This window comes from Micropterus salmoides, unplaced genomic scaffold, assembly GCF_014851395.1.
Source record: "Micropterus salmoides isolate LMB-PRFRI ecotype aquatic unplaced genomic scaffold, ASM1485139v1 Ms_hic_scaffold_7, whole genome shotgun sequence".
NCBI lineage: Eukaryota > Metazoa > Chordata > Actinopteri > Centrarchiformes > Centrarchidae > Micropterus > Micropterus salmoides.
The window spans coordinates 26555579-26580988 of NW_024044459.1; the positions used below are offsets into that span (position 1 = coordinate 26555579).

At 38.5% G+C, this 25410-nt stretch overlaps 2 protein-coding genes across 2 annotated transcripts; both read left to right on the forward strand.

Annotated features, from left to right (window-relative positions):
- Nucleotides 1-66: 66 nt before the first annotated feature.
- On the forward strand, nt 67-4602 carry LOC119892316 (arrestin domain-containing protein 3-like). Its single transcript, XM_038704519.1, has 6 exons — nt 67-112; nt 1829-1904; nt 2076-2226; nt 2350-2446; nt 3374-3630; nt 3723-4602. The coding sequence occupies exons 1-6, from the start codon at nt 67-69 to the stop codon at nt 3978-3980; spliced, it is 885 nt and encodes a 294-aa protein (XP_038560447.1). The 3' UTR covers nt 3981-4602.
- Nucleotides 4603-8884: 4282 nt separating this feature from the next.
- Nucleotides 8885-24885, forward strand: LOC119892001 (arrestin domain-containing protein 3-like). Its single transcript, XM_038704045.1, has 7 exons — nt 8885-9311; nt 17360-17404; nt 19018-19078; nt 19318-19468; nt 19862-19958; nt 21191-21447; nt 23707-24885. Exons 1-7 carry the CDS (start codon nt 9050-9052, stop codon nt 23971-23973), a joined length of 1140 nt encoding a protein of 379 aa, XP_038559973.1. The 5' UTR covers nt 8885-9049; the 3' UTR covers nt 23974-24885.
- The last annotated feature ends 525 nt before the right edge of the window (nt 24886-25410 follow it).

Here is a 25410-nt window from a genome sequence, read left to right on the forward strand (position 1 = left end):
TAATGTTTGTGCTATCAGAATTTTCATTTATTTAGCCTTTTTTACAACTACATATTGGTTGCAATTATGGTGCAGGCCATCTGGTTTCCTGTAGGGGTCAGCAATATACAAGGTTCATTGCCTCCGTTCATATTTCACAGTTGATGATGAAGCTGCAGTGGTTATGCAACGTGAACCTTGGACTGGAGACAGTACCTTGACAACTGGTTTAGCCACATACCCACGATTATTTTCAGCTTTAAGTCTGATCAGACAGTCTGATATCACCAGGCTATGGACTTCACATGGAATTATTAATTTTGCTTTACTCAACTGCAATATAATAAAATTAGTCCTGTTTTAGGGCACTGACACAATAAATGGCAATAAAATGTATTTGTTGTAATTATTTAGTCATCTTTGTAACTGTGAAACACTTAGTGACCCTGGTGATGAAGGGAAGATGAATAAAGCTTTACTTAATTACTCTCTTACTAAGAACTGTGTACCAGAATGACATTTAAACATGATTAGGGATTCTTATGTACATTTCTGTTACTATATATATTTTTGCTACCATTATGGTGCTTTCAAGGCTGTTTATACTCGCACTGTGCTTTTAGACACACCCCAGGTGTGCTGATGCACCTTTGCTGGTTTCCATATACTCATTATTTCCAGTATCATGTGTAGCTCACATGATCCCTGCTTGTAATGTATTAACAGGTGTTAGACACACCCACATAAGGACAGCCAGAAGCAGCATGTAGTAGCATATGCTGCCAGCACACACAGAATGAGCTCATTCATTAAATGGTGTTGTATAACCACAGCATTGATTTATGCAATAAATACTAATTTAAAAAAATCTTTTTATACCCAAAGTAACATTTTATATTCTTAGAGCCAATAATTATTCATTTCGCATCAGCTGTCACCAGTAGGCAAGATTTATTAAAGTATTGTGGTTTAATTATTACCAAAAGTGTCAATCTGCATGCTGAGACACACCTTGCAACATATAAAATCTCTGTCTCCGCTATCTCAGCTGACACTTGCCTTGGACTCACAGCATTGCTTAGCAGTCACAAAGTGTATCATGTCGAATACTGTTAAAAACTTTTCGGTGGGATCTAATCCCATAAACAAAGACAATATTTTCACCAGTGGTGATTATCTGACAGGACAAATTACATTCGAACTAGCAAAAGACTGCAACATAGATTCACTCTGTGTAAAGCTGAAGGGAAAAGCCAAAGTCTCGTGGACTGAACATTATGGAAAAACAGTTATAGAATACCATAACAAAGAGAAGTTCTTCAGTATCAAACAATTTATCATTCAGGAGGGCCAGGGTAAGTGAGCTTCTTATGTCAATACATTTATTAACAATTTTTTTAATGTTACAATTTCCATATGCTATGAAGCATTTTTCACTTTGTATTTTGTTCTAAATATCTCCTTTTAAAAATGTTGTGTCCTGCATTAAGTGTATTTGCACATACAACATGGCACACAGCGTCCTTTTGTGGTTATTTTCACTGGTGAGAACTGAGGATATACAAGTGGTTAAATAAATCCCACAATCTGGACTTAAATATACATACTGTAGGATTTAGGAAAATTAATCTAACATTAAGGTTTGATGAGACGTTTGTGTGTTTTTGAGCTATTCAAATGACAGTGAACAGGTTCTAGTGAGAAGTTTGTTTTTAAAATTTCTCCCACTTTTGTCTTCCTAATTCAACACATTTACAATTCAGAGTGAGTATATCCGAGTCTAAGAGCCAGAAATGTATTAACTTGTGGTTTGATTAACAAACCAGAAGTGGAGGCCACATTAAGTAAGTTTATTGCCTTTCAGACAACAATATTGTTGGCCCGGGCTGCCATGTCTACCCATTCACCTTTCAGATCCCTGCACAGTGAGTTCTATTGTCTTATCTTGTTGTTTTTTTTCAATCATTAATTTGCACTTAATGAGGTTAGCTCTATAATGTGGATTCTCTTAATGCTTTCTAAGTTAATCACTACTGAAAGAGTATTACTGTCACTCATGCATAGTGTTTTGTATATTGTGTTGTCACGACTTGCAGAGACTTGCCATCGTCCTTCAAAAGCTCATCAGGAAAGATTGTGTACACACTGGAGGCAAATCTGAGCCGGTCAATGAGAGTGGACAGCAAAGCTAATGCGCAGTTCACCCTCATCCACAAAGAAAACCTAAACAGCGATCCATTGCTGATGGTACCTACCTTACAACACACACACAGACACACACATGTCCAATGTGTTTACTGTTTGATTTGGACACCGCTGCAGTAAAGAGAAGTTACACCATCTCTAATTAACTTGTCTTTTTACTTTCAGACTCCACAGCACAGTACAATTGATAAGAAAATGAAGCTCTTTACATCGGGAACAGTAGGCATGGATGTAAACATTGAGCGAACCTGCTTTCACCAAGGTAATTTTAGATAATATGTGATCTAAAATTGTTGAATTATACATTCACTTAACAGATTATTTTAACAGTGGGTTGCAGTAAAACAAATAAACTCTTTGCAGTTGTAGCTCAAAGTCCCTTTGCTAATGGACTTGTTTATGGTCTAAAGATAAGACAACAACAAATGAGACGTAGCAATCGTAATGGCAGAAAGATAATCCAAATATGTTCTATAGGTTGGAAGAATTGCTCCTTCACACCAAGCAAAGCTAAAATGTAATTTGAAAATAACTGGGTTTTACATTTAAAGCTAGACTGTATACATTTTGAAAGAAGAAATAACACGTTCATTCTCTTATGAGCATTAAAACACACCTTTGCTCTATTCAGTACACTCAGGGGTTTTGTTGTAATAGCTTTACTTGGACTGGTATGACCAGTAGCTTATAGTGACTAATATACGCACATGTTAGCAAAGTTCAGATATGAAATTGTGACATTACAAGTCTGCACACTGACTCAAGGTTTGTATCCCTTCTCTGCTGAATTTATCATTATTTCACTTTGCTAGAGGCCGCTGTTCAGCAGAAGTTACATAGACTAACTAATAAATGATTAGTACTGAATTTAAATGTATTAATATTTTTAAAATTCAGGTTTCTTGTTGTCAAGTTGTGTAACCACATGAGAGACAATTTGAGTACATTGCATTCTAATGCAGCTTGTACCTTCACGATAATAAGGTGATTTTTATTTGTCATGTGTCTACAACTAATGCAGGGGTAACCGCAGACTTTAGTTCTGTATATTTTTAATTGTTAAAAATTACATACACTGTATATAGTATAAGATTATTGCTGTCTATCACTCCTTTTTAATTCTATTTAAGAGAGCATGTTTTATGTTTTCCAACTATCGGATAATAATAAGTGCTGCTCTGTTTTGCAGGGGAAGGCATGAAGGTTGTAGCCTACATTCAGAACAAATCATCTCGTCATATTAAGCCCAAATACTGTTTGTATAGCAAGTACAGTTACTTTGCAAAGGGGAAGAGGAAAGTCGAAACCAGAAATATCCTAAAAGAGGTGGGTGACGCCATCCCACCATCTGCAGGCCAGACTGTCACCAGGACGATCACCATCTCTCCCACCACGTGTGTGTCCATCTTAAACTGCAACATCATCAAAGTAGAGTACAGGCTCAGGGTGTGTATCTCTCTTCCCAAAATGTGTGTGTAGGTCTTGATGTCACCAGGGCTGCATGATTGTTATAAGTGCTGACTATTTCTCCACCACAGGTCTATCTGGATGTCAAATATGCTTCAGACCCCGAGATCAAGTTCCCCATAGTCATCCTGCCCGCTTTACAGGGGCCTTATGAGGAGCATCCGCCTGCTTATCCCACCTATGGGTTTGAAGCATTTACAAACTCAGAAATGCCAGGAGGGACCAGCTTTCCACAAAACTCAACCACCTCATGCCCTTCTGTTCCACCTCCATCCAATGCGACATATGGGATGTACCCCTCCTTGACTGATTTCCATGATACATACTAGAAGCTCGCTCTTTTTAAATTCACAGTATGACACAGGACTCAAATTTAGGAACAACCACTATAATGTATTAAATAAGTTTTTGCTTTATCCCTGTTATTCAGGCAAAAGGCAAGACAGATGTGATTGCAAAGACTTGTATGTTTTAAAATATTAGTAGTAGGAGTAGGAGAGAAGGAAGTAAATTGTTTTAACTAAAAAGCAGAACAATATACCTTAAAAATATTCCACGAGTAAAGTATTACAGTTATCTGCCTTACTTTGATACACTAATGTTTGTATGACTGGATCTCGTGTAGTTTTAAATGGAAATCAGTACTAGAGAATGTGCTGAAGCTTGTTAGTCCAGTCTTAAAATTTACTCCCTGTAGTAACCCTTGTATCATTGATCTGTATTGATTTCCAGTACCTGTAGATGACATTCTTCATTTTATCTCATGGTGTTTAATGATGGTTACTGAAATGTTGTAAATTATGTTATAGAGAATATGAAGAAGAATATGGATTTGGCCGTGTTTGCTTCTTTTAAATAAACAATACATACAAATGAGCATAATCTATATCTTTATCTAAATCATAATCTGTTTGATTAGTGCTATATAAATAAAATGTATTAGGGATCTTAGCAGCAAAAGAAGCTGTTCTCATTATTATTTCATTCCTTCATTCTTTTTTTTGCAATTATCCTGAAAAACGGCTCTGTTTAGAGTCAAAGTTGTTTCATCCTTTCAATCTCTCGATTCATCTGCATCTTTGCTCTAATGTCTTATGCTCTAAAAATGTAAAATTATGCAACTTTTAATCACTTTTCTCAGAAACCTATTTTTGCAAACATGTCAAACACCATTTGTTGATTGTGGCCAAACGACCCAAAACTTTGGGAGGATCATCTATGGACTTAAAATCTACATCTAAAGTTATCAAAAGAATTTTTATATTTCAATCTGTTTGTTTTTGTTCATAAATTTGAACTTTTGTGGCTATGCGTACTATTTTACATAAATCAAAATGAAAACTGTCTTAAGCTATTGTTAATCTACTTAAAGTGGGCATGGCTTATTACAACAAAAATGTCTCTAGAATTTTTCTAGATATTTCTCATTCCAAACTTCTACAAAATCACCCGTATGTCCCAGAGAGTTGAAATCACTTGCTACAACCTATGGTCAATTCAGAAGTCTGTCACTCTATATTTTTTTTAGAATATACTAAATCAATTAACATCTGTGTCCCCTCAAGTCTTCGATCAAATGCTACCAAAATCGATATCAAGTGTTTCAAAGGGTTTTCAGATCGTACTGCCGTATTCAATGTAGTGACAAAATGCACTCTGTATGGCAACTTGTCTGTTTGGGCTACCATAGAAACACGGTGGCGGAACGTGGGAATTTCCGTGTAAGGGGACCCGCAGTGTATTTAGACTACTTTTGCTTTCCCTCGCAATATGTTTTCCGTTCTCATGCAATACTTTTGCGTTCCCTCACAACACTTGTATTCTTTTGTTCCTTCTGAGCCATAGCTGTGTCTGGTCGGCTGCTCCCAGCGCAACGGATAAGATATATATATATATAAGATATATGGATAAGCTTATTGAATTTTACTTTGAACTGGGCAATTCCTCTGTTGATATATTTGGCTTCTACTGCTCAATAGACATGTTTATGTACTTAATCAATTTTCAATTCAATTCAGTTTTATTATATAGCGCCAAATCACAACACAGTTATCTCAGAGCACTTTTCATTAAAGAGCAGGTCTAGACCGTACTCTGTGATGATATTTACAGAAACCCAACAGTTCCCACTAAGAGCAAGCACTAGGCGACAGAGGCAAGGAAAATGTCCTGGTAAATGTCCGGTCTGGACATGCTGCCAGGCAATGGGAAATCTAAGACTGTTATTATGCACACATGTTCACACAGACCTGCCCCATCAACATCCTGGAGCACTCAGCGAGGGCAGAGCACAAGGCTCCAGCGAGATAAGGATTCCGTGTTGACGTTGATGCTTGGTGCTCAAACGGAGTCAAAGTGGATTGACACTGTTTCCTAAATGCCACACTTTTTATGTAGCCTTCACATCTCACATTATGCACTACTGTCCACTCAATATGTTCATGCTGCTACGGCACTTCCACACTGTTTACATAGCCTACTGTTATTAGGCAAGGCAAGGCAAGTTTATTTAGCACCTTCCAAACACTGCAGCCATTCAAAGTACAGACTCAAAGATACAAATACAGATACAAGATATTAGTCCTGCTACTATTAAGTAGGGGTTGCACTACGCACTTTATAACGCTCCAGTCCCACCATGCTCACTCGACCTTAAAGTAACAGATCAGTTCTGTCTTGTCTAGTGTCAGCTACTGTTTTTTACTGTCTTGTTTTTGTGGGCCTGACTGATGGTGAAAAGCTCATCAAATATACTGGAGAAGTACATCCAACCGGCAAGTTAGGCTTTCCAGGTTTCCATTATAGTTGTGTTAAAATTTGCAGTTACATTTGTTTAATTTAATGAATTTGTGACTTCTTCCTTTTGGCTGGCCAGCATCTTTATTTTTTGTATTAATACAGCGCCTTGTCTTGTAAGTACTATTGTGACTTTGTTTTTAGCACCTTGGACAGTGAGAAACAGCATTTTGTTCATTTGTATACTTAGCTACATAATTCTATATTTGCATCCATTGTTTTCCATAACCCTGCGATAGACTGGCGACCTGTCCAGGGTTGTCCCCCGCCTTTCGGACGATGTCAGCTGGGATTGGCTCTAGCCCCCCGCGACCCTGTACGCTGGATAAGCGGTTGACGATGGATGGATGGATGGATGGATGGATGGATGGATGGATGGATGTTTTCCATAACCCCAAACCTTTACAGAGACTACACAGATATGAGAAGCCGCCTAGGCCGAAATTGAATACTTCGCTTGCATACATACTGTCATGCACATACATACACACTGGCACATACATACATACTTTCATGCACACACATACATACACCAATGGTCGGCAATAGGCGGCCTGCGGGCCAGAACTGGCCTGTCAGCAATAATATCCGGCCCGCGACCAGACTGCTTTGACAGCAGAAAAATAACAAATAAATAAATTGAAAGCAGCAGGTGCTAGATCTCAGTCATGGCAGCAACAGTTACTCACATAATCACTTCCTCTTGAGGGATTGTGCCTCCAAAATAAAAGCGCAAAAACTTTGTTTGCAGCAATTCTTTATGTCAAGTATCTTGAAAAGTTCTGAAGGATATTCAAAACAGTCTCTGGCCTGCTTGACTCACCTCTGAAAAAGCCGTCAGTAAACGTGTGATTGGATTCTCCTGAATTTCCTCAGGGAAATGAAAATAAGCGCTTTATGAATGTGGAACAAAAGCCGGGACGCACACACACACTGCAGCACATGCTTTATTGTGAGCATGTGCAAAAGTGTCCTTATAATCAATTTGTTTAACAAGAAAGAAAAAAAGATTCCGCAGTATGTTGGAATCAATCATACAACCCTCCCCACGGGTGTCCTGCACACTACCGACTAAGATAAATGTGCACACGAGTATCCAAGAATTTGAAATAATTAGTTTTGGCCTGCCATATAACAGAACTGAAAAAATTAGGCCTGATGCCAGACTTATTTGCCGACCCCTGACATATACACGCTTGATAACAATGGCAGTGTGGCAGTTATGGGGTTTATTAATTTTACAATTGCTTAATTTCATTACAGATTAAAAAAAAAGTCAAATAGCCTACATTTTAAAATGAATCAGTAGCCTAAGCTGTAAGCTACAACAAACTAACAACAACATAATGAACACATTTAAATCATTATAAGCATCAGATAAATCAGTAAATGCCTATGAAATGTGTTGACAGCAAAATTTTTGACAGTGGAAAAAAGTGTCTTCCTTCAAAAACTTTCTTCTTCCTCCTAAATGTAAATGTAATGTTTTCATGTCCCCATAATCCTCAGACCTGCTGCAAGAGTAGCAATGACACATGCTCCCACAATAAAGGCAAGAGCGTTATTCACTGTAGAATGAACCCCACCCTATCCTACCCTCGAACGTATAATCTAACTCGCATATAGACACATACTTTGCCCTACATACTCACATCGCATATATATACATACTCACAATTGACAGTATATGTATATGCAAGCGTGTATGTATGTATGTTCATGACAGTATGTATTGTATGTACGTATATGTGCAAGTAAAGTATTAAATTTTGGCCTAGGCGGCTTCTTATACACAGACCTGCTTCATCAACATCCCGGATCAAGCACCCTTTTCCAAGCTGTGAGAGCACAAGACTCCAGCCAGATGAGAGGAGGTGGACTTATAATACCCATTAAAATATGTAAAGTTCTATGTGTTAAGCATGAAAGAACTACAAACTTTCATTATGTTGGGCAAATGATTAAATAAATGATCAAGATAATTATACCTTGTGTACTCAGCCTGTGTTTTGGACTTCTCACCTCACATGTAAGACTGTTTTTGAGTTAAGAAATTCTACTAACTGCATCAGTGGCTGGAGTGTCTGCATCTGGCTCTTATCATCCGTTTACCTGCCCCCTGCCAGTCCTGACAGCTAGATCCATCCTTACCAGTATGAGAAATATAGGCCAGTAGCCGGAGCAGCCTAATAATAGTAGGCTATACAGTGTGGATGTGCCTAGCAGCATACTTTATGGAGAGTAGTGCATAATGTGAGATATGTAGGCTTCGTAAAAGTATGACATTCTAGGAAACAGTGTCCTTCCACTTTGGGGCCATAATCACAATGCAATTATAGTCGCCAGTAGATTTGAAGGCGTGACGAATCTGGGTACTGAACCAGTATGCAGCTGCTGCACACAACACGCGCAAGCGTATAGAAACCAGTTTGAAAAGAAGTTGGGCTACAACAGCGGAACTACCCTCCTCATATTAGGAGGACAAACTCACCTGAGGTGTTGTACGCTAATGCAACATTGATAATGCCAACTGCCGACAAACCTCAAAGAAGAAGACTTTGCTTTACATAGCCTTTAAAGTTTTCGCTGTAAAACGCGCATCATGCCGTTCACTGTAAAGAGCATCAAAGTCACCTACAACCCTGTTAATCAGGAAAACATTTTCACCAATGGCGACTGCGTTTCGGGTCTAGTCACGATGGAAGTGGCCAAAGACTTCCAAATCGACTCCCTGTCAATTAAATTCAAGGGGAAAGCCGACGTTTTGTGGACCGAGAGGTACGGTAAAACTACTGTCGTGTACCACTCTAAGGAGAAGTACTTCAGCATTAAACACGACTTCATTCGAGACAAAAATCTCAAAGGTAAGTCGGCAAATTTAATGCAGATATCAACGATAACAGGGATTATCTCATTTCCAGACGCATAAGATGTCAGTTTACAAAAGGTGTTTAAGATAACTTGCGAAACAAAGTGGCACAGCTATTTACACATATTTAAATGAGACCCTTACATTAAAGAGATCCACGAAGTGGCAGTGACAGTGTTTAAAATTGAAATGGAAAATGTAAAGACAGGAAACAAATCAACTGTAGTAAGACGATGAGAATAGCCTAATGGATAAATGGGCTTAGTTCAATGTAAAAGAGTTAAATTAGACTTACATATTATATACTTTCTGGTTGTAATCTGGTTTCAGGTTTTAATCAATTTGGAGAGAATTTTTGGGGAATGATTGACAAAAATGCCAATGTGGTGTAACCTAAAAGTTTAAGCAAGGTACAAGTACCAAATGATTAAACTTGCTTAAAAAAAAGTGAAATTTTCAGTTAAACACCCTGTTAATTGGTTTGGCATTATGATGCATTAGAGCTATTTAATAGTAAAAAAATAATAGCACACAAGTTTTCAGATTTAAAATTACTATTATTATTAAAATTAATTTGGGAATCATGTGAGTCAAGTCGACTTGTCGAAGTGTCAAGTTTGTGTAACCACCATACAATGTGCCATTTTGTTAATATTGTGCAAGAAGACCATGTGACAGTAAAATTATATCAGAGAAAGACTCCTGATGAACCCTAACTGCTTCATGCCAGGGTTATTAACTCTCTGAAATATATGGGATAATTTGACACTTACAGGTATGATCAGGTTTATATGTCAAATGGTATGACCTCAGGAAAACATTCATAATTCATTATAATTATAAAAATTTGAATTTACTAAATATTATTATTATAATTATTCACACCACGGTCATTTGCTTGCATTAGTGTCCAAGATAATGCCTATATGGTTGCTGCATGAGAAAACGCAAGGATGCTATGATTGACACTGCCGTAAAACAGGGCAAAAGTGCCCGGTTGGCCTTGATGTCGGGTTCGGGAGTTAGCGATCTATGCTATCTCTGTGGTAGCTCGGCTATTTTGCATCCTAATCCTGCTTTCACGCCCAAGAGAATCACTAGCTATTTCATATCTAGGGTGTTTACTCTGGGCGGCTTCTTTCCACATCCTCACTGATTAGAGGAGGAAGCCCGGGAGCTCCTTTGCCCGGTGTGCGCTCTGTTAACGCAGACGCAGCATAACATCGCCCGCGAAGTTATGCTGCGCCCACAGTAGGGCTGCAACGATTAGTCGTCGTAATCGACGATTATAAAAAAACGTTTCATTGTCGACGCGTCGTTACAGTGATGTCGTTTAAGAGAGAGATAGCAATCTTTCATTAAGAACATTTGTGGTCGTAGATTTCCAACTGCAATGCACTACATGGAATGCTAGGGGCAGTATGGCTTCCTCTGTCTGCCATGCAAGAAGCAGAAAGCAACGGAGAAAGAAGCTAACAGCAGAACGTTTTTTTTGTTTTGTACGCTATTTCATGACTAAATACATTTTGAGAGGTTTTGAGCCAAGAAATCAACTGTGCAGAACTTGAATATTGGCAGTTTTACGAAAATTTATGGCAAATCCAAAATGTGCTCAAACGTTTTCAGGGTTGAGAAGCTCCACAAGCGCCCGCAAGGTTAGCGGTGCCAGCTGGACAGTCACGCCCACAGAGCCCACTGGTCCCAGTTACTCAGACCACTGCAGCAGCAACGACAGAGGAAGAAAAGCCGGAAGAAGGGATAAAGCCTAGCTGTTATCTTGGAGAAGCCTCTCCATAGTTCTTTGCATTCTTGGTTTTGAGGTCTCATGGAAGGTGCTGGCTAAGAGAACGCTCTTTTAGTTGTGTTAGCAAACACGTTAATTGTAATAGTAAATCAGTGAATTAAAGGAGCATCCTACGCTGTCTTGTCTACTTCCCTGTTTCCCCTTGGAGTTGATACTTGTGTTCATTCTGAATAGTAAATCTTGTTCACTTAATGGTAACGTTAGCTAGTTAGGCTGTGTGTTGGAGATCAGTAATTCAGTTGAAAGATATTTAATTAGTTAAATGGTTTAATTAGGGTTAGTGGGTGACGAAAATAATTGTGACTAGTCGACTAATCGAATAAATAATTAACAGATTAGACGACTACAAAAATAATCGTTAGTTGCAGCCCTAGCCCACAGGTGCTTTGCACTGTTCCCAACATCTGTTTGTTCATTATAGAGAACAATCTCTGGGGCTTCCCTTGACTGCTCAGCGCTTGTCTCACTTGCTATATGAAGCTATTTCCAGTTTAGACACAATGTGAGACTGTGGTTGTGGCCTATCCTGCTGGTGGGGGTGGAAAAAGCTCTTTCAGTACTGCGTGTGCGCGTGAAGGATAAAATCACTAGAAATAGCCTTAGAGGGCTGCACAGAATCTGGAGTAACAATACGGAACTATCGTTGTTGTTAAGATGTTTTTGTCTTATAGAAGACCTGAGAGAAGACAAGACACCCTGATGATTCTTGCTGTTATCAGTGCTGGGCACGTTACTGTAATATTATTGCTTTTCCCAGGAACTAGTAGTATGGGGGATTACTATTTCCAAAACAGTATTAATATTACAGTTATCAATCCAAGTAACAGTGCATTACCAGAACACACCATCCTTGACGTGAATACTGCAGTTTAAGTCTAGAAACCTGACCTTATTGTTCGATCAGCTGTTGGCCAAAAAGCTAAAGGAAATATGGAGAACAAGGAAGTTCTTTTGACATCTGTAAGTATTGCCATTATTGTATCACAGTGCAAGATGCAAAGAACATTGTCGTCCATTGTAAACTTTGTGCGACCAGCAAAAAGCTTTTCAACCATGAACAATTCTCTGGCCGCTACTGCCACTGATGCATGCGCTAGTCCGGAGAGAGTGGTGTTAAGCAGTACTACTCTTATAAATGCACATACAAAAAAACATTAATTCAAAAGTTGTGAGAGACTGCTCTGTTTTTAAAATTTTTATTTATTAAAGTGGATTAATTTAAAAAATGAAAGCTGCACAGTGTTGGATGAGCTCTCACGCCGTGACGCACGTCGTGGTGTGTCGCAGCCGCAGCCGCAGTGCAGTGGCTGGAGGTTGGAACACATGGCTCTGAATTATCATGCGTATTGGAAAGGTCATGCAGGAGTTAATCATCACTTCCTTTTGCCAGTAGGTAGGCTATGACAATAATTGAATATTGGCATGTAGATGTGTTCAGGAAAGGACTCTTATCAATGTAAAGTTTGGAATAGATGTGAGCAACAGAAAGTTTAGTTGACCTTGTTGTTTGTCATGCTTGATTTTCAGTGTCAATTTCTTCAACAAACCTTGACCTTTGATTGTAAATGCAACATCGTCAGGTGGTGTAACTAGTTTGTGTCAATTGGTGTAACCAGTATTTTTCAAAAAAAATTATAACATACAGGAAAATCCATGTGGAATAAAATGTAATCAACTATTGCAGTGTAATATGATGTTTTAAGCCATTTTTACATTTACTCACACTGTAGGTGGATAGCATATTTAATAAATGTCATTGTTTTTTGGTTACACCACTTGACACTTTCAAGCATATTCAGTCTTACCTTTTCTAAAACAAAAAGGTGCAAATCTAATTTCCAATGACATGAAACGGACAACCTGTTACTATATAAGTTATTAAAAGACTTATCTCTCACTGACCCAGAAATGTAAAGTTAAGCTATGCCAAATAAAACCAGACTTTCACTGGAGAAGTTTGGTGAAGTTGGAAATATATTCACAGATTTGAACTTCCCGGATCCATAACTCGCATGTTCACTCAACGTGTTTAAAAACAGAAATGGTGCCTCTTTACTATCGTAAACAAGCTACAAGCTTTTTACCAAAATGATTATAGTCCTATGAGCTGCACAAATAACAATTATCTCTGTGTGCAGCTATCTGTGAGATGAGTGAACGGGGACCTTCTACGAAGTCCAACGCCATCAAGACGAACTGCAGATATATTATATATTATTTACTTCACTGTTATAATGTGTAGTGTCCAATGTCATCTAGCCCATCAGTGTTCTCCTGCTGGTTATACTACAACACTTAGTTTGGAGAAATGTAATTTTGCATTATTTTGAGGAACTAAACATTCAGTAACTATTATGCGTAGTGTCCAAAATTCCCTCGCCCATTAGGTGTCTCCTGCTGGTTATACTTCCATGCTTAGTTTGGGGAAATATAGTTTTGCCTAATTTGCATTTATAATGCAAAACCTTCAATGTTATAAGGTGTAGTGTCTCCTATATCTCCTCCGACATCAGTATTTCCAACTTTACTGAACTACTAGGAAATGGGTGTTTACTTCCTGTGTGAAACAGAAAGTCAACATAAAATATCTTTATTTAAGTTGCATAAGTTACACAACCTTCACCAAGTAGTTTTGGTGCCTAAACCTAAACAAACTGTGACGTTTCGCAATGTGCCACTTCAAAATGTTAACACTATGTTTTATTTTAAATGTCTAACTTGACATTTATAATTGCTGTTGCATATTTATTGTTGCTAACTTGACTGCAGAGCCCTACATATCGATACACGACGCCAAAGGCATTAACAGGTGACTCCAAGGGGTCTTGACAAAGTGTCTAAATGTGACGAGTTCGGAGTGACCATGTATTGGTATTTTTAAGACAAACCTCCACACAGGGGGCGGCACGGTGGTGCAGTGGTTAACGCTGTCGCCTCACAGCAAGAAGGCAGGACAAGCGGTTGACGATGGATGGACCTCCACACAGCAGGGTAGCCAATAAAATAAAAACGTCAAGTAAAAATCTCAAAAGATTTTGATTTAAGGGGGCTAATATATAGCGCACTCTTGCCTACTGATTCTGAACTGTACACACAGCATTATTATATATTCATTGTCCCCCCAGCCTAGCTTAGCAAATAGTGATGTAAGGCAGGGGCAGTCAGGTACCATGTATTTTCTTGCTTATGAGCAGTTGTAGTGGCAAGGCACTAAGCGGGGGTCTGGGCGATTTGAGCATAAACAATTTATTTCCTGCATTCTGGCGAATTTTTCTTTACCAATTTCTGCTTTTTCTGCATAAATTTAAGGTTACTTAATTAAAGGCAGGGTAGGCAAGTTGCTTCTGAAACACTTTTTGTCATATTTGTTGAAACTGTCTTTATACACCAATACATATTAAAAAGTTAGATGCTCTGAAAAAGAGAGTATAAAAATCGGCTGTATTCCTCTCAGGGCTGCAGTAAACACAGCCAGTCGTGTCATTCGGACCGAATGCAATGATTGGCTGGGTGACTGTCACTCTCCCTCGCTGCCATGGCTACCAGCCCTGCTGCTACAGGAGCTGCCCCCGTGCGCGCACCCGGTCAGCTGCTCTCTCTCAGACCTGACGAGCGAAGCGGTCAGACCGGAGGTTATATCTGCGTGGCTTTTCAACGATAGTGACTGACAACTGAGGAACACCAAGGGGCTGAAAAGTTACACCGTGGTGGCTTTATTTCTGCTGGACAGGTAATCTGGCTTTTATCATTTTGATGGTAATTTGTTACTTTCATCACTAGCAAACGTAGCTACCTACTTAGCATACAGCTAACAGTAGCTCCGAGTGCAGGTTGGTGTAGGAGCCAGAGTAGAGACGATGAATTATATCTAGCTGTAGGTGCTAATATTAGGTAAGACGATGTACACTGATCGGACCATGCTGGCTGGCCTGGATTACAACCACCGTGTCCACAGCCCAGCCAGGACAAGAGCTGATGACACAGTTCAGTATGTTGCTTTTTGAGTACTCTTGTGCATTTTACTCTACATTTATAAGTGATGGGTCAAAAAATATTAAACAGTATGAGGAATACAGATAGATGGTGCTGATTTATTGTTATTGATTGCATTTTATGTGGAAATAGTTTATTAATTACTCTATAAGAGAACAATGTCAGTTAGAAAATTCCTTTCTGTATTATCAGGTACAGCAAGGTGTATAACAAGAAGTCCAAGAAGTGGAGCTTGTACTCATTGAAGGTGGAGAAGGACTACAGTTACATCGTAGACCTCCAGAGTGCCATCCTCCTCCTCCTCCGGTTGTCTACTACTGAGGAGATGCATAGAAGCAGGACCAGGAGACCTGATGATCCCTCTCGTCATGGGGTTCAGTCAGGTGTCCCTGCCCCAACTGTGTTGCTAGATACAGCAAAATATAAAACAAAAAGTAATTTGGTTGGTTTTGAAATGTGGTAATCATGTCAGAGAGGTGACTGTGATATATTTAATCATCTCCACAGCGGCGATACGATGCTACGAGTAAAGTCTGAACTGTCTTCATAATCAGTCAAGATACATCTGGATACACCTTGTCTTCCTGTATATACTTATTTTTATTGATGTTTTAAAAATGATCTATTTGTGATATAGGTTGTAGTTTTAATAGTATATAATAACAATAAACAAGTGTTATACCACATTTGGATGTCATTATTTCAGACATAAGACACAAATGTAGTTGCTTGATTGTTTATGCTGCAAGTGTATCATTTTCAATGTTTTATTTAAAAAAGAATGAAAATATTATCCAGAACAGGGAAAAATATACTTTGTATTTTCTCTACCCTCCTGGGAATAAAGCTAACAATGTACAGGTATTTATTCACACAATGGAGGGAATTATTTGCGTAGCAGTTGCATATCTTCCAGAAACAGCAACTTAGTATCACGACTCTGTGGCCAAGTGTTCCACATTGCAACACTACAAACTGTCTGTATGCTGCCTGACTGAACTGTCTGTTACTCTGTCCTGGGTCTGGAAGGTCCGCCTTGTGTGGTGCATGGAAACACAGTAGTCTGGATGTTGTCCACAGTCCTCAGATTCTGGCCTGTAAAGAGCTGTACTTAGTTGTTGTAATCAGTAAATGATAATAAAAAAGTAATAATAGTGATAGATTACATTTATAAAGCACTTTATTTTTGACAGTCAAAGGGCTTAGGGGGAAACACCAGAGAAACTTGGAGAGAAGCACACTGGGAGATAATAGACTAATATTAAAATATATACTGTATGTATAGATATACCTGTTAATATGCTGTTGCTGGAGCGTGAAGCTCGACGCAAGTCCTAGAAGATGTGCTTCTTGGCTTGCACCTCGTCCTCTCCGTCCTGTGTCTTCTTCCTCGGACCCCGGTCATGTCCCGATCTGTGCTGGGCTCTGGGGTGCAGTCCTCATCAGAGACAATAATGCTGTCACCATGGAAGCTCTAACATGCAAAACAACGTACAAGTTATGAGTCTAACACGAAATACACGTTCCTGTAGTGTAACTGATGGAAACGGGAAAATGTGTATCAGCCCGTTTTTATCTTTGCCCAAATGTTACCGCAGCTGTTAGCACAGCTACCAGCTAACAGTTAGCTAGCCAGCTCTTTAGTGATTACAACTCGGTCTTTTTAAACCTATCCAATAATAACATGCTAGCTTGATAGTGAGTATTAACAGCCGGGTTAGTTGTTTATTTTCATAATGATAAAGTTAGATGTTTTCTTACCCCTGATGTGGAGAACCAGGTTAACTGAGGATAGCTCCACCTGTTATATTATTATAAATATTATAAATTAGTGCAGTAAAACATTCAAAGCCAATACCTGAGCTGGCTCATTTCAAGTGAACAATGAGAGTGGCTTTGGGAAACACTGATCAACATTTTTCTCCATTTTCTGCACCTAACTGATCTAGAAAATGATCAACAGATGATTCACAACAGATTGAATAATTAGTTAGTTACAGCCCTATAATAATTTATCTTAGGCACTGACCAGCAGAAGTGGTAATAAATAAAGAACCGTCAAATCTAGTTCCCGTTGTTTGTTTGTCTTGTGATAGTAAACCAAACTTCTTTAGGGTTTTGCTGTCACCTAGGGCGTGTGGATTTTGTGATTGGATTTTTACACCAAATGATCTTGTAGTTCCGTTAGAAAATGTTATTTGCTCTTAATTCAGTGTGCTGATTTATTTATTTATTTTTACCTTCAGGAGATGACAACCAAACCCTACTGACAAACCAGAATGGAGAAACATGTAAGTATTTAAATGTTCTATTTCAGGCTGTGGTGAGCCTGAGTTGTAATGCAAGTAATGCAACAACTGTATTTCTTTCAGCTTTTGATTGCTCATCTACTTGATTAGATTATCATATCAACAGCTTCAGTGAGCTAAGGGGTAAAGACCACCCACTCTTTTGTCCAGTCACAAACCATAAACCATCCCCAAAGCCTTTAGCAAAGTGCTGCAAGTGTACATTTACTCTGCTGTCTACTAAGCTTGTGTAAAAGCTTGACAGAGATGTTTGTGGAGCTTCCAGCTCCTGTCTCTTTACTCTCATTAAATCGGACTTATTGCTGCGGTGTGGGCAGCGTGATACTGTAGAACTGCTCTGATTCAGATAAGAAACTGCATCCTACCACCACACCATTGGTGTAGTCTAGTTTTTTGTAGGGAGTATACTGTGATTTTTTCCCTCCCAGCCTCAAACTCGCTCATCCGTCCACTTATTAAGAGCAACACATGTCTTTAACAGCCAATGACATTTACAGCTGGGGAGACTAGACTGATTTTCTACAGTTTAGTGTTGATCACCAACTAACTCAGCCAGTTAAGAGCTACATTTAGCCTTATATATTATATGGGGCACAGGTTTTATCAACTGGCAATTTTTAATGCACATTTAAGAGTGCAAGTTGCAACTATAATGGAAAGCTGAGGCTTTTCAGTAGCAGTAATGAACATTTGAGCAGTTCTATCACCAACACTCATTAATTACAGAATATTATGAACTTAACAATTCCAAAACCACTGTAAAAACTTAGGCTATGTACTGTATCAGCATAAATGCACAAGAAAGCTTCCAGAAACTGCTACCTCTACTACTGTGTACACACACACACACACACACACACACACACACACACACACAGTATATACTATCTAATATATAATATAAGTTATCTCTCCCCGTCTCCTGCATTCATTGCTCCACCACACTAACTTTAGTGAAGTTAGCTAGATCGAGATACAATCAGTATACCAACAATCCCCAGCTTAACAGTTACGTTAATATACATATGTATATGTTAATATAACGTATAAGCTACTTTCACTTACCAGGTAACGTTATGATAGCATTGAGCTTGGTTTCTGTAACTTAAACATTCGTGTCATCTTCTGCAGCTAAAGTGTCACCCAGAGCGGCAGTAGCTTCATGGGCAGGCTTATGAAAATACCAAAAGAGAGTAGTTTGTGTTGGCTTACGTTACATATGTCATTTAGTGATACACATTAGTTAATTTCAAACTTGCGCCGAGAATGACCAAGCAAGTGTTATTGTTCCTTGGTTGGTGACATCAGTCACAGGCCACGGAAGACCCAATGCTGGAATTATGATAGAAAGTGTTGTGTGAGTGAGTTCTGTCACAAAACGATGTTGTTAGGTATCCTCATACTTTTTAAGAGGATATACAGAAATCCTTGACCTTTCCTAGTGGCTATACGGCATATACCTGTGTATCACTAATCTACACCACTGCACTACACCAAATCCCCCTACATTTACTGCAAACTTAAAAATATGTAATGGTTGTAAAATAAACACATGTTTTAACGTCACTAGCAGTAGCTTTTCAATTTCTTTTCAGACAGCAGTGTTGTTGCCCCAGGATGCCATGTTTACCCATTCACCTTTCAGATCCCTTTCCAGTAAGTAATCATTCTTTAAATTCCAAAATGAATTGGAGCAGACAGTCCCCTCTCCAGATGTAGTTTTTTAAACAATGAAATCTTGTACTTGCATAATGTCTTCTTTGCAAGTATATTTTTTGTTGATAGAATGTATATTCTGCATGTTTATTTGATTGCCTACTTTCTTGTATGTGCAATGGATAGATATTGTCCATCAGCTTCTCACGTTCTTCTGGCCTTCTGCTCTTGTGCTATAGGAAAATGCCCTCCTCCTTCACTGGTTCCGATGGTAAAATTGTGTACTCACTGGAAGCCAAGCTGGGCAGATCAATGAGGATTAGCAAGAAAGATTCAACCAAGATAAACTTTGTGTTGAAGGCAGACCTGAACAGTGACCCTTGGCTAATGGTATGTGCTGAGTTACATGTTCATTCCTGTCATTCCAGCATGGAAAACAATTTGCGTGGGCTGGTGAACCTAGTTGAATGATCGAAATCGAGCCCTTCTTTAGTACCTGCAGTGAGGTATATTGAGCGATGTGCCTAAACCCCAACTGCTTTTAGCAAACCCACACTGTAAAAACACAACTTTAACATCCATCCATCCATTATAAATGATAATGTTAAAACTACAGTGGTTAACTTAACAGTAACTGTTGGCTCAATTAACATAGCTTTTGTTGTGCTGGCAGGCACTGGATGTGTACATTTGAGGCACCAGAAAAAACAATGAAAGGGTTGAAAGTGTTTTTTGTTGTTGTTGTTTAGGTGTATTGCATTAATTAATCTGGTCTTCTTTCAGACACCACAGCATGGGTCTAAGGATAAGAAAATGAAAGTTTTCACCTCAGGAACAGTAGCAATGGATGTGAATCTTGAAAAAACAGGCTTTTTCCAAGGTGAGAGCCCAAGAGTACTTTCCAAGAGTAGCCAAAAATTGTACCCAAGTATTACTTTGCAAAAACAAATACTTAAGTAGAAGTAAAAGTGATCATCAAAATAACTACTGTACTTGAGTAAGAGGACAAAAGTGTTTACTGAAAAAATGACTTGAGTAGCAAGTAACTTTAATAAAAAAACACTCGGTCTCCAAGTCTTTTATTTGATGTGGATGTGACTGGAATTATTTCAGCTACTGATGGTCTTCCTCATGTAAAGGTACAAAGGTGTGGTTACAAAATACTACATTAATATTATAGTCTGTTAAGTTTCCAATAAGTAAAGATTGGATAGAAATGTACATTCTTTTATTTTGTCTCCTATATTAAGTTGTTTCATCATTTATATCCTATTAAATACAGGTATGTTCTCTACTTCACTTTTATCTGAGGAAGATCCTCTCTGGTTGAAACATATCAGTCACATCCACATGAAATAAGAGTAGTTTGTCTTTTTTGTGTGCACATAAGTTGGTCTCTCTTCATCAGGCTATACCAGTGAACATGTTCATACACTGTTAGCATGAAGATTTACATCATGGCAGAAAGCAGGAGTAGTTTTGAAGCAAAATTTACTGTGTGTAGCCATTTACTATTAAATATATTTGCATTACCACAACAGAAACTAATCTCTGTCAGCTTGCCATCAGCACAGTTCTCTGACCTACTGACTTCACAACCGGAGCCCACTGCATCAACACGGTCTCATCCCAGGGCATTACATACAGACGCTGTGAAAAAAGCCAGACAAAGCAGAAGCATTTGACACCCTGGGATATGACCGGGTTCGCAGCACGGTGAACTAAATTTTATCTGTAAATATTAGCTGCTATAGCTATTTGAAAACTATGCTACCATGCTGTTAGCTTTAGCCTTTATTCTGCTCTGAACAGAGTCATGTGGATGTGTGACTGCGGTAGGATAGCAAATCATTAACAGACGAGCTGACCACCTACCTCTTAACAGATCATGAATGCATAAAATAAAAAAATAAGTAGCAAGTTTCTCTAAAAATAGTAAAAGTATGATTCCTTAAAAGTACAATTTACTCAAAAAAGTTACTTGAGTACATGTAACAGAGTAAATGTAACTCATATTACCCACCCCTGCCTTGAAGTGATATTGACACTTACAAGTTTGGTTGTAAGCTGTAACAACAACGGTTGTTTTGACATTTCTGGTTTATTTTGCAGGAGAGGGATTAAAGGTTCTGACCTTCATTCAGAACAACTCGTCTCGTGAGGTCAAGCCAAAATACTTTGTGTACAAAAAGCACAGCTTCTTTGCAAAAGGGAAGAGAAGAGTCCACACTAAAGACCTCTTAAAAGAAGTGGGAGAGCCCATCCCTCCTTCTGCTAACGAGAAGGTCTCAAGAGTCATCACCATCCCCCATGATTTGGAGCCCTCCATCCTCAACTGCAATATCATCAAAGTAGAGTACAGACTGAGGGTAAGCATCTTCATGACCTTGGTTCTCATTTATAAAACTGTGTATAGGAAAGACTACTAAAGGTTGAGTATGGACAAAACAAAAGAAGTGCGTGAACCCAATATTCTGATTTATACGACTGTGTCTGCACGTCCTGCGCCAATTTCCCTTTATAAATCACAATTAACTAAAAATGTGTTTAGAGTTTAAAATGAGGTGTGGTAAGGCTATCTTGAGGCAGCATAAAGCAACTGTGCAGTATTTTACTGTTTTTTGTTATTTTAGGGGCGCATTACAGCAGCACCGTAACTTCATCAATTATTCAAATCTTCCGACATGCTGACAGGATCGGTCAGGATCTAATGTTAATTAATGTTCTGTGTTCTTCTACACATCCAAAAGGTCTGACACACGGTCCAGGTTCATACAGTGAAACTGCCGTCCAGATCCTGAGCTCCATCGGGGAATCTAAATTATTTCAGAAGCAAAAGTTGAATTATTTTTCCTCTGGAGAGTTTATTCTATCCTGTCATGTCAAGTTTATAACATTTTTTTTGATTGGCTGCTTAAATGCCCCATGATATTTGCTGTGACTGTACTGCGCACATTGAAAAGATTAAAATGACTGACAGCAGCCTCTCTAATCATTTACAGTTACTCATTTAGCTGACACTTTTATCCAAAGCAACTTAAAATTGCTATATATATGTCAGAGGTCACAAGCCTTTGGAGCAAGTATCATGAAGAGGTTTCCAACTCTGGACTACAATCTTTTTTAAGGCCTGCCAGCCGTACTAAAAGTGGTAAAGTCATCATTCAAAATAAGTACACAAGCATCCATTGGTAATTGTACCCCCGATAGTTTTACAATAGTATTAATAACCTTCCCCGCATGAAGCAAAACCCCTAGATATTCCCATACAGTATGTATAAAGCCAACAGCTCCAAAGGTATAGAAAGAACAGTACGGATTGGAAACTAATCCCATTAGATGTTTTACTGTCTGTGTCCGATATATAAGTGTATATATTGATGATTTGGGTTTTTCGAAACATCGGTAGCGTTTTTCCCATATTGCTTCCAAGTCTAACTCGTTGTCCTCATTTAGTTATGTCCTATCCCAGTCTTTCACTCCTGATGTAGGCATATATTTCTGGGAGCTGTCTTGGAGCACTCTCTTTCCATCTTAAAATGAGATGGTCCTTCAAATCTGACCCCCAGGGAACCCTGTAAGCTTTACAAGCTGATCTCACTCTAAAGTAGAAGAAAATAGTGTCTGTCAATCTCATAACGAGATATCCGTTCTTGAAAATCAAGGATAATCCTGGCCCCATTAAAAGGAAGAAAAAGGAGTTGCAGTACCTTTTATCCATCCAAGTTTTGTTTTTCCCTGAAAATAGTAAATGTTTTTCCCCCTGATTGAAGGTTTTATTTTATTGATTATTGTTCCGTATTGGAGATGATTTATGCCATACACTTTTTCTGCTGCACTTAGCACTTGTAGCATGTAGGTACAAATTGGACCATAATACAAAACACATTTTTTGGTGAACCTGCCCACAAGGAGAAAGTCCTTCAGTCTCATTGGTTTTATTAACTCTTGTTTTTTTAATAAAGAAATATTATCCTCTTAAATCCATTAGTTACAGTATATCTTTTTAATATGAATTCCCAGTGATACAGAGTTATAAAACTGAAGAGCTGACCACTTCATACTGGGTCATTTAATGAACATTTCAAGTCAAGTCCTGTAGTCCAAAAATCACAAATTTGCCTGAAAGTGCTTTGCAATCTGTGCAGTATGGAACACCTTATATGCTCCGTTCAGACAAAAAAAAAGACCTCCCAAAACACTATTGAGCAGATTGGTATGGCATCAGGCCAAATGGCATTTATTCTCTGAATTATGGAGCTGCAAAATTTAAAATTATAAATGAAGGAATACAGGGAAAGTCTTCTAGCTCTCTGTTTCGTGAACACAGGCTTAGAGATTGAGATGTATTAATGTATTGGCCATTTGTAAAGATCTAATTGACCCCTGGACTCAAGAGTGACTTGGATTGCTTACGTGCATCATGACTTTGGTCTAAATCCTATAACTGCACTTTGGCTTTTGAACCCCTCCCTTTGTCGTTTGCCGAAGGCGTCGGTTATGCACACAGGATGATAATTAATTCATCCTGTGTGCATAACCGACAATAATTGTGACTGTACATCATACTGTATGATATTTCTGGTGAGATAAAGAAGAAATCATAATATATATTATATTTTGCACAGGTCTACCTCGATGTCAAATATGCTTCAGACCCAGAGATCAAATTTCCTATAGTCATCCTGCCGGCTTCTCAGGTTGCAGCCATGGCACCACCACCACCTGCTGCTTCTGGCTTTGGATTCGAACCATTTGGGAATACAGACCCACCAGCATGGGGCATTGTACCACCACAACCACCAGCAGCACCCCAATCTTTGGCTCCCCCACCTCCCTATGGAGCATATGGATTGTACCCTCCTTTGACCGATTTTGGCAATAAATCTCAGTAACGTGACTGTGAACTTTTTCTTAAATAATGCTGTCAATTTTAGGCTTATTTCAACCAAACCAGAGTTGATGTTTGTTAGTCCTTCCACTGTAACAACAAAGATGGTTTTGTTGGCTTTGATATTGCTTCAATCCACTTTGACTGAAGATTTGTTACGGAGGATCTGCAAAAAATTATGTTGTTTTTTATGGAATCTGGTGGCTAAGGGAAGCAAAATAATGGCTGTTTCAAAATAACCAAAAAGGATCTTACTGTTTAACAACTTGTAGTGGATGTCTGCTACTTTGACAGCGCATTTATCCCCAAGGATGATGTTGCAGCCATTGGAGCCTGTTTCACGGTGTCCAGCTGAGGCACAGAGCCAGATTACATTTGTAAATTGAAGGTTTTTTTTTGACCAAACCAGAGTTGATGATTATTGCAACAGTGGAAAGACTGACAAACATGGTTTTGGGGAGTTCTATTTTGTGTCCGTCCAATTTGAATGAAGTGGGTCTGAGATGCTGGTGCTTGACAGCTTACATCTGAAAGGAAAACTAGTAATAGAAAAGGATTTGCAGGTGCTGCTTTTATCAAATTGTCAACCTGCAGTATATCACTGTCACAATGTGAAATTTTGTTATGCTGTCCAAAGTTTTTACACTGTGCACACATTGTAAAACTATATACATAAACAGGCACACATGTAATTTCATATGTTTTTGGTTATAGCAACAATATATTTACTGCTGTTAAATCATTATAAATTCTTTGTCTTGTGCAAGAGGGTATTTGTTTTCTTAAAGTGAGATTTTTCTTTGACAATTATCTGGTCAGAGTGAACCTGTTGTGCCACCATCCCCTGATATGATCTGTACCTCTTTTGTCCTACATACAGTGGTATTGGACAATAGCAATAAAATGTCATCTATAATCTAACAGCTCTCCTATTTACGATAGTTTTGCCTGCTACATTAAAAGAGCTGTCCTTTAATTTCATGAAGGTCAGTTTATATAATCCATCAGATTTATTTAACGTTTTTCATTTTTTACTGAAACAATTTTTTATAATAATGGAAAAAACTAAAGTGTTGTCCTTCCCTTGAGAAGGCCTTATCTCAGTTGGAGATAATTACTTTTTTTAATTGTGCGTAGTTTGTAGATACCTGAATGATGAAATAAATTAACCAAAGATATAAAGATAAATTATTATAACATAAAATAATAATAATTGAAAAAAATACATTAGTGGTGGTGGGGCAGTGGATAAGATGCATGCCTTTGGTGTGAGAGATGTGGGTTCAATTCCCCACTGTGACACACCTCTGACATATATATAGTAATTGTAAGTTGCTTTGGATAAAAGCTTCAGCTAAATGAATAAATGTTGTGGTGGTGAGTGACGTGATGTGATTAAATCTAGCCGGTATTGTTACATCTTTCTGACTGGTTTTCACTA

Coding starts and splice junctions, on each gene's coding strand:
- LOC119892316 (XM_038704519.1), top strand. CDS start 67: ATGGTGCAGGCCATCTGGTTTCCTGTAGGGGTCAGCAATATACAAG. Junction 2,227..2,349: donor ACAGCGATCCATTGCTGATG/GTACCTACCTTA, acceptor TTTTACTTTCAG/ACTCCACAGCACAGTACAAT. Junction 3,631..3,722: donor AAGTAGAGTACAGGCTCAGG/GTGTGTATCTCT, acceptor TCTCCACCACAG/GTCTATCTGGATGTCAAATA.
- LOC119892001 (XM_038704045.1), top strand. CDS start 9,050: ATGCCGTTCACTGTAAAGAGCATCAAAGTCACCTACAACCCTGTTAAT. Junction 19,079..19,317: donor ACCTTTCAGATCCCTTTCCA/GTAAGTAATCAT, acceptor CTTGTGCTATAG/GAAAATGCCCTCCTCCTTCA. Junction 21,448..23,706: donor AAGTAGAGTACAGACTGAGG/GTAAGCATCTTC, acceptor TATTTTGCACAG/GTCTACCTCGATGTCAAATA.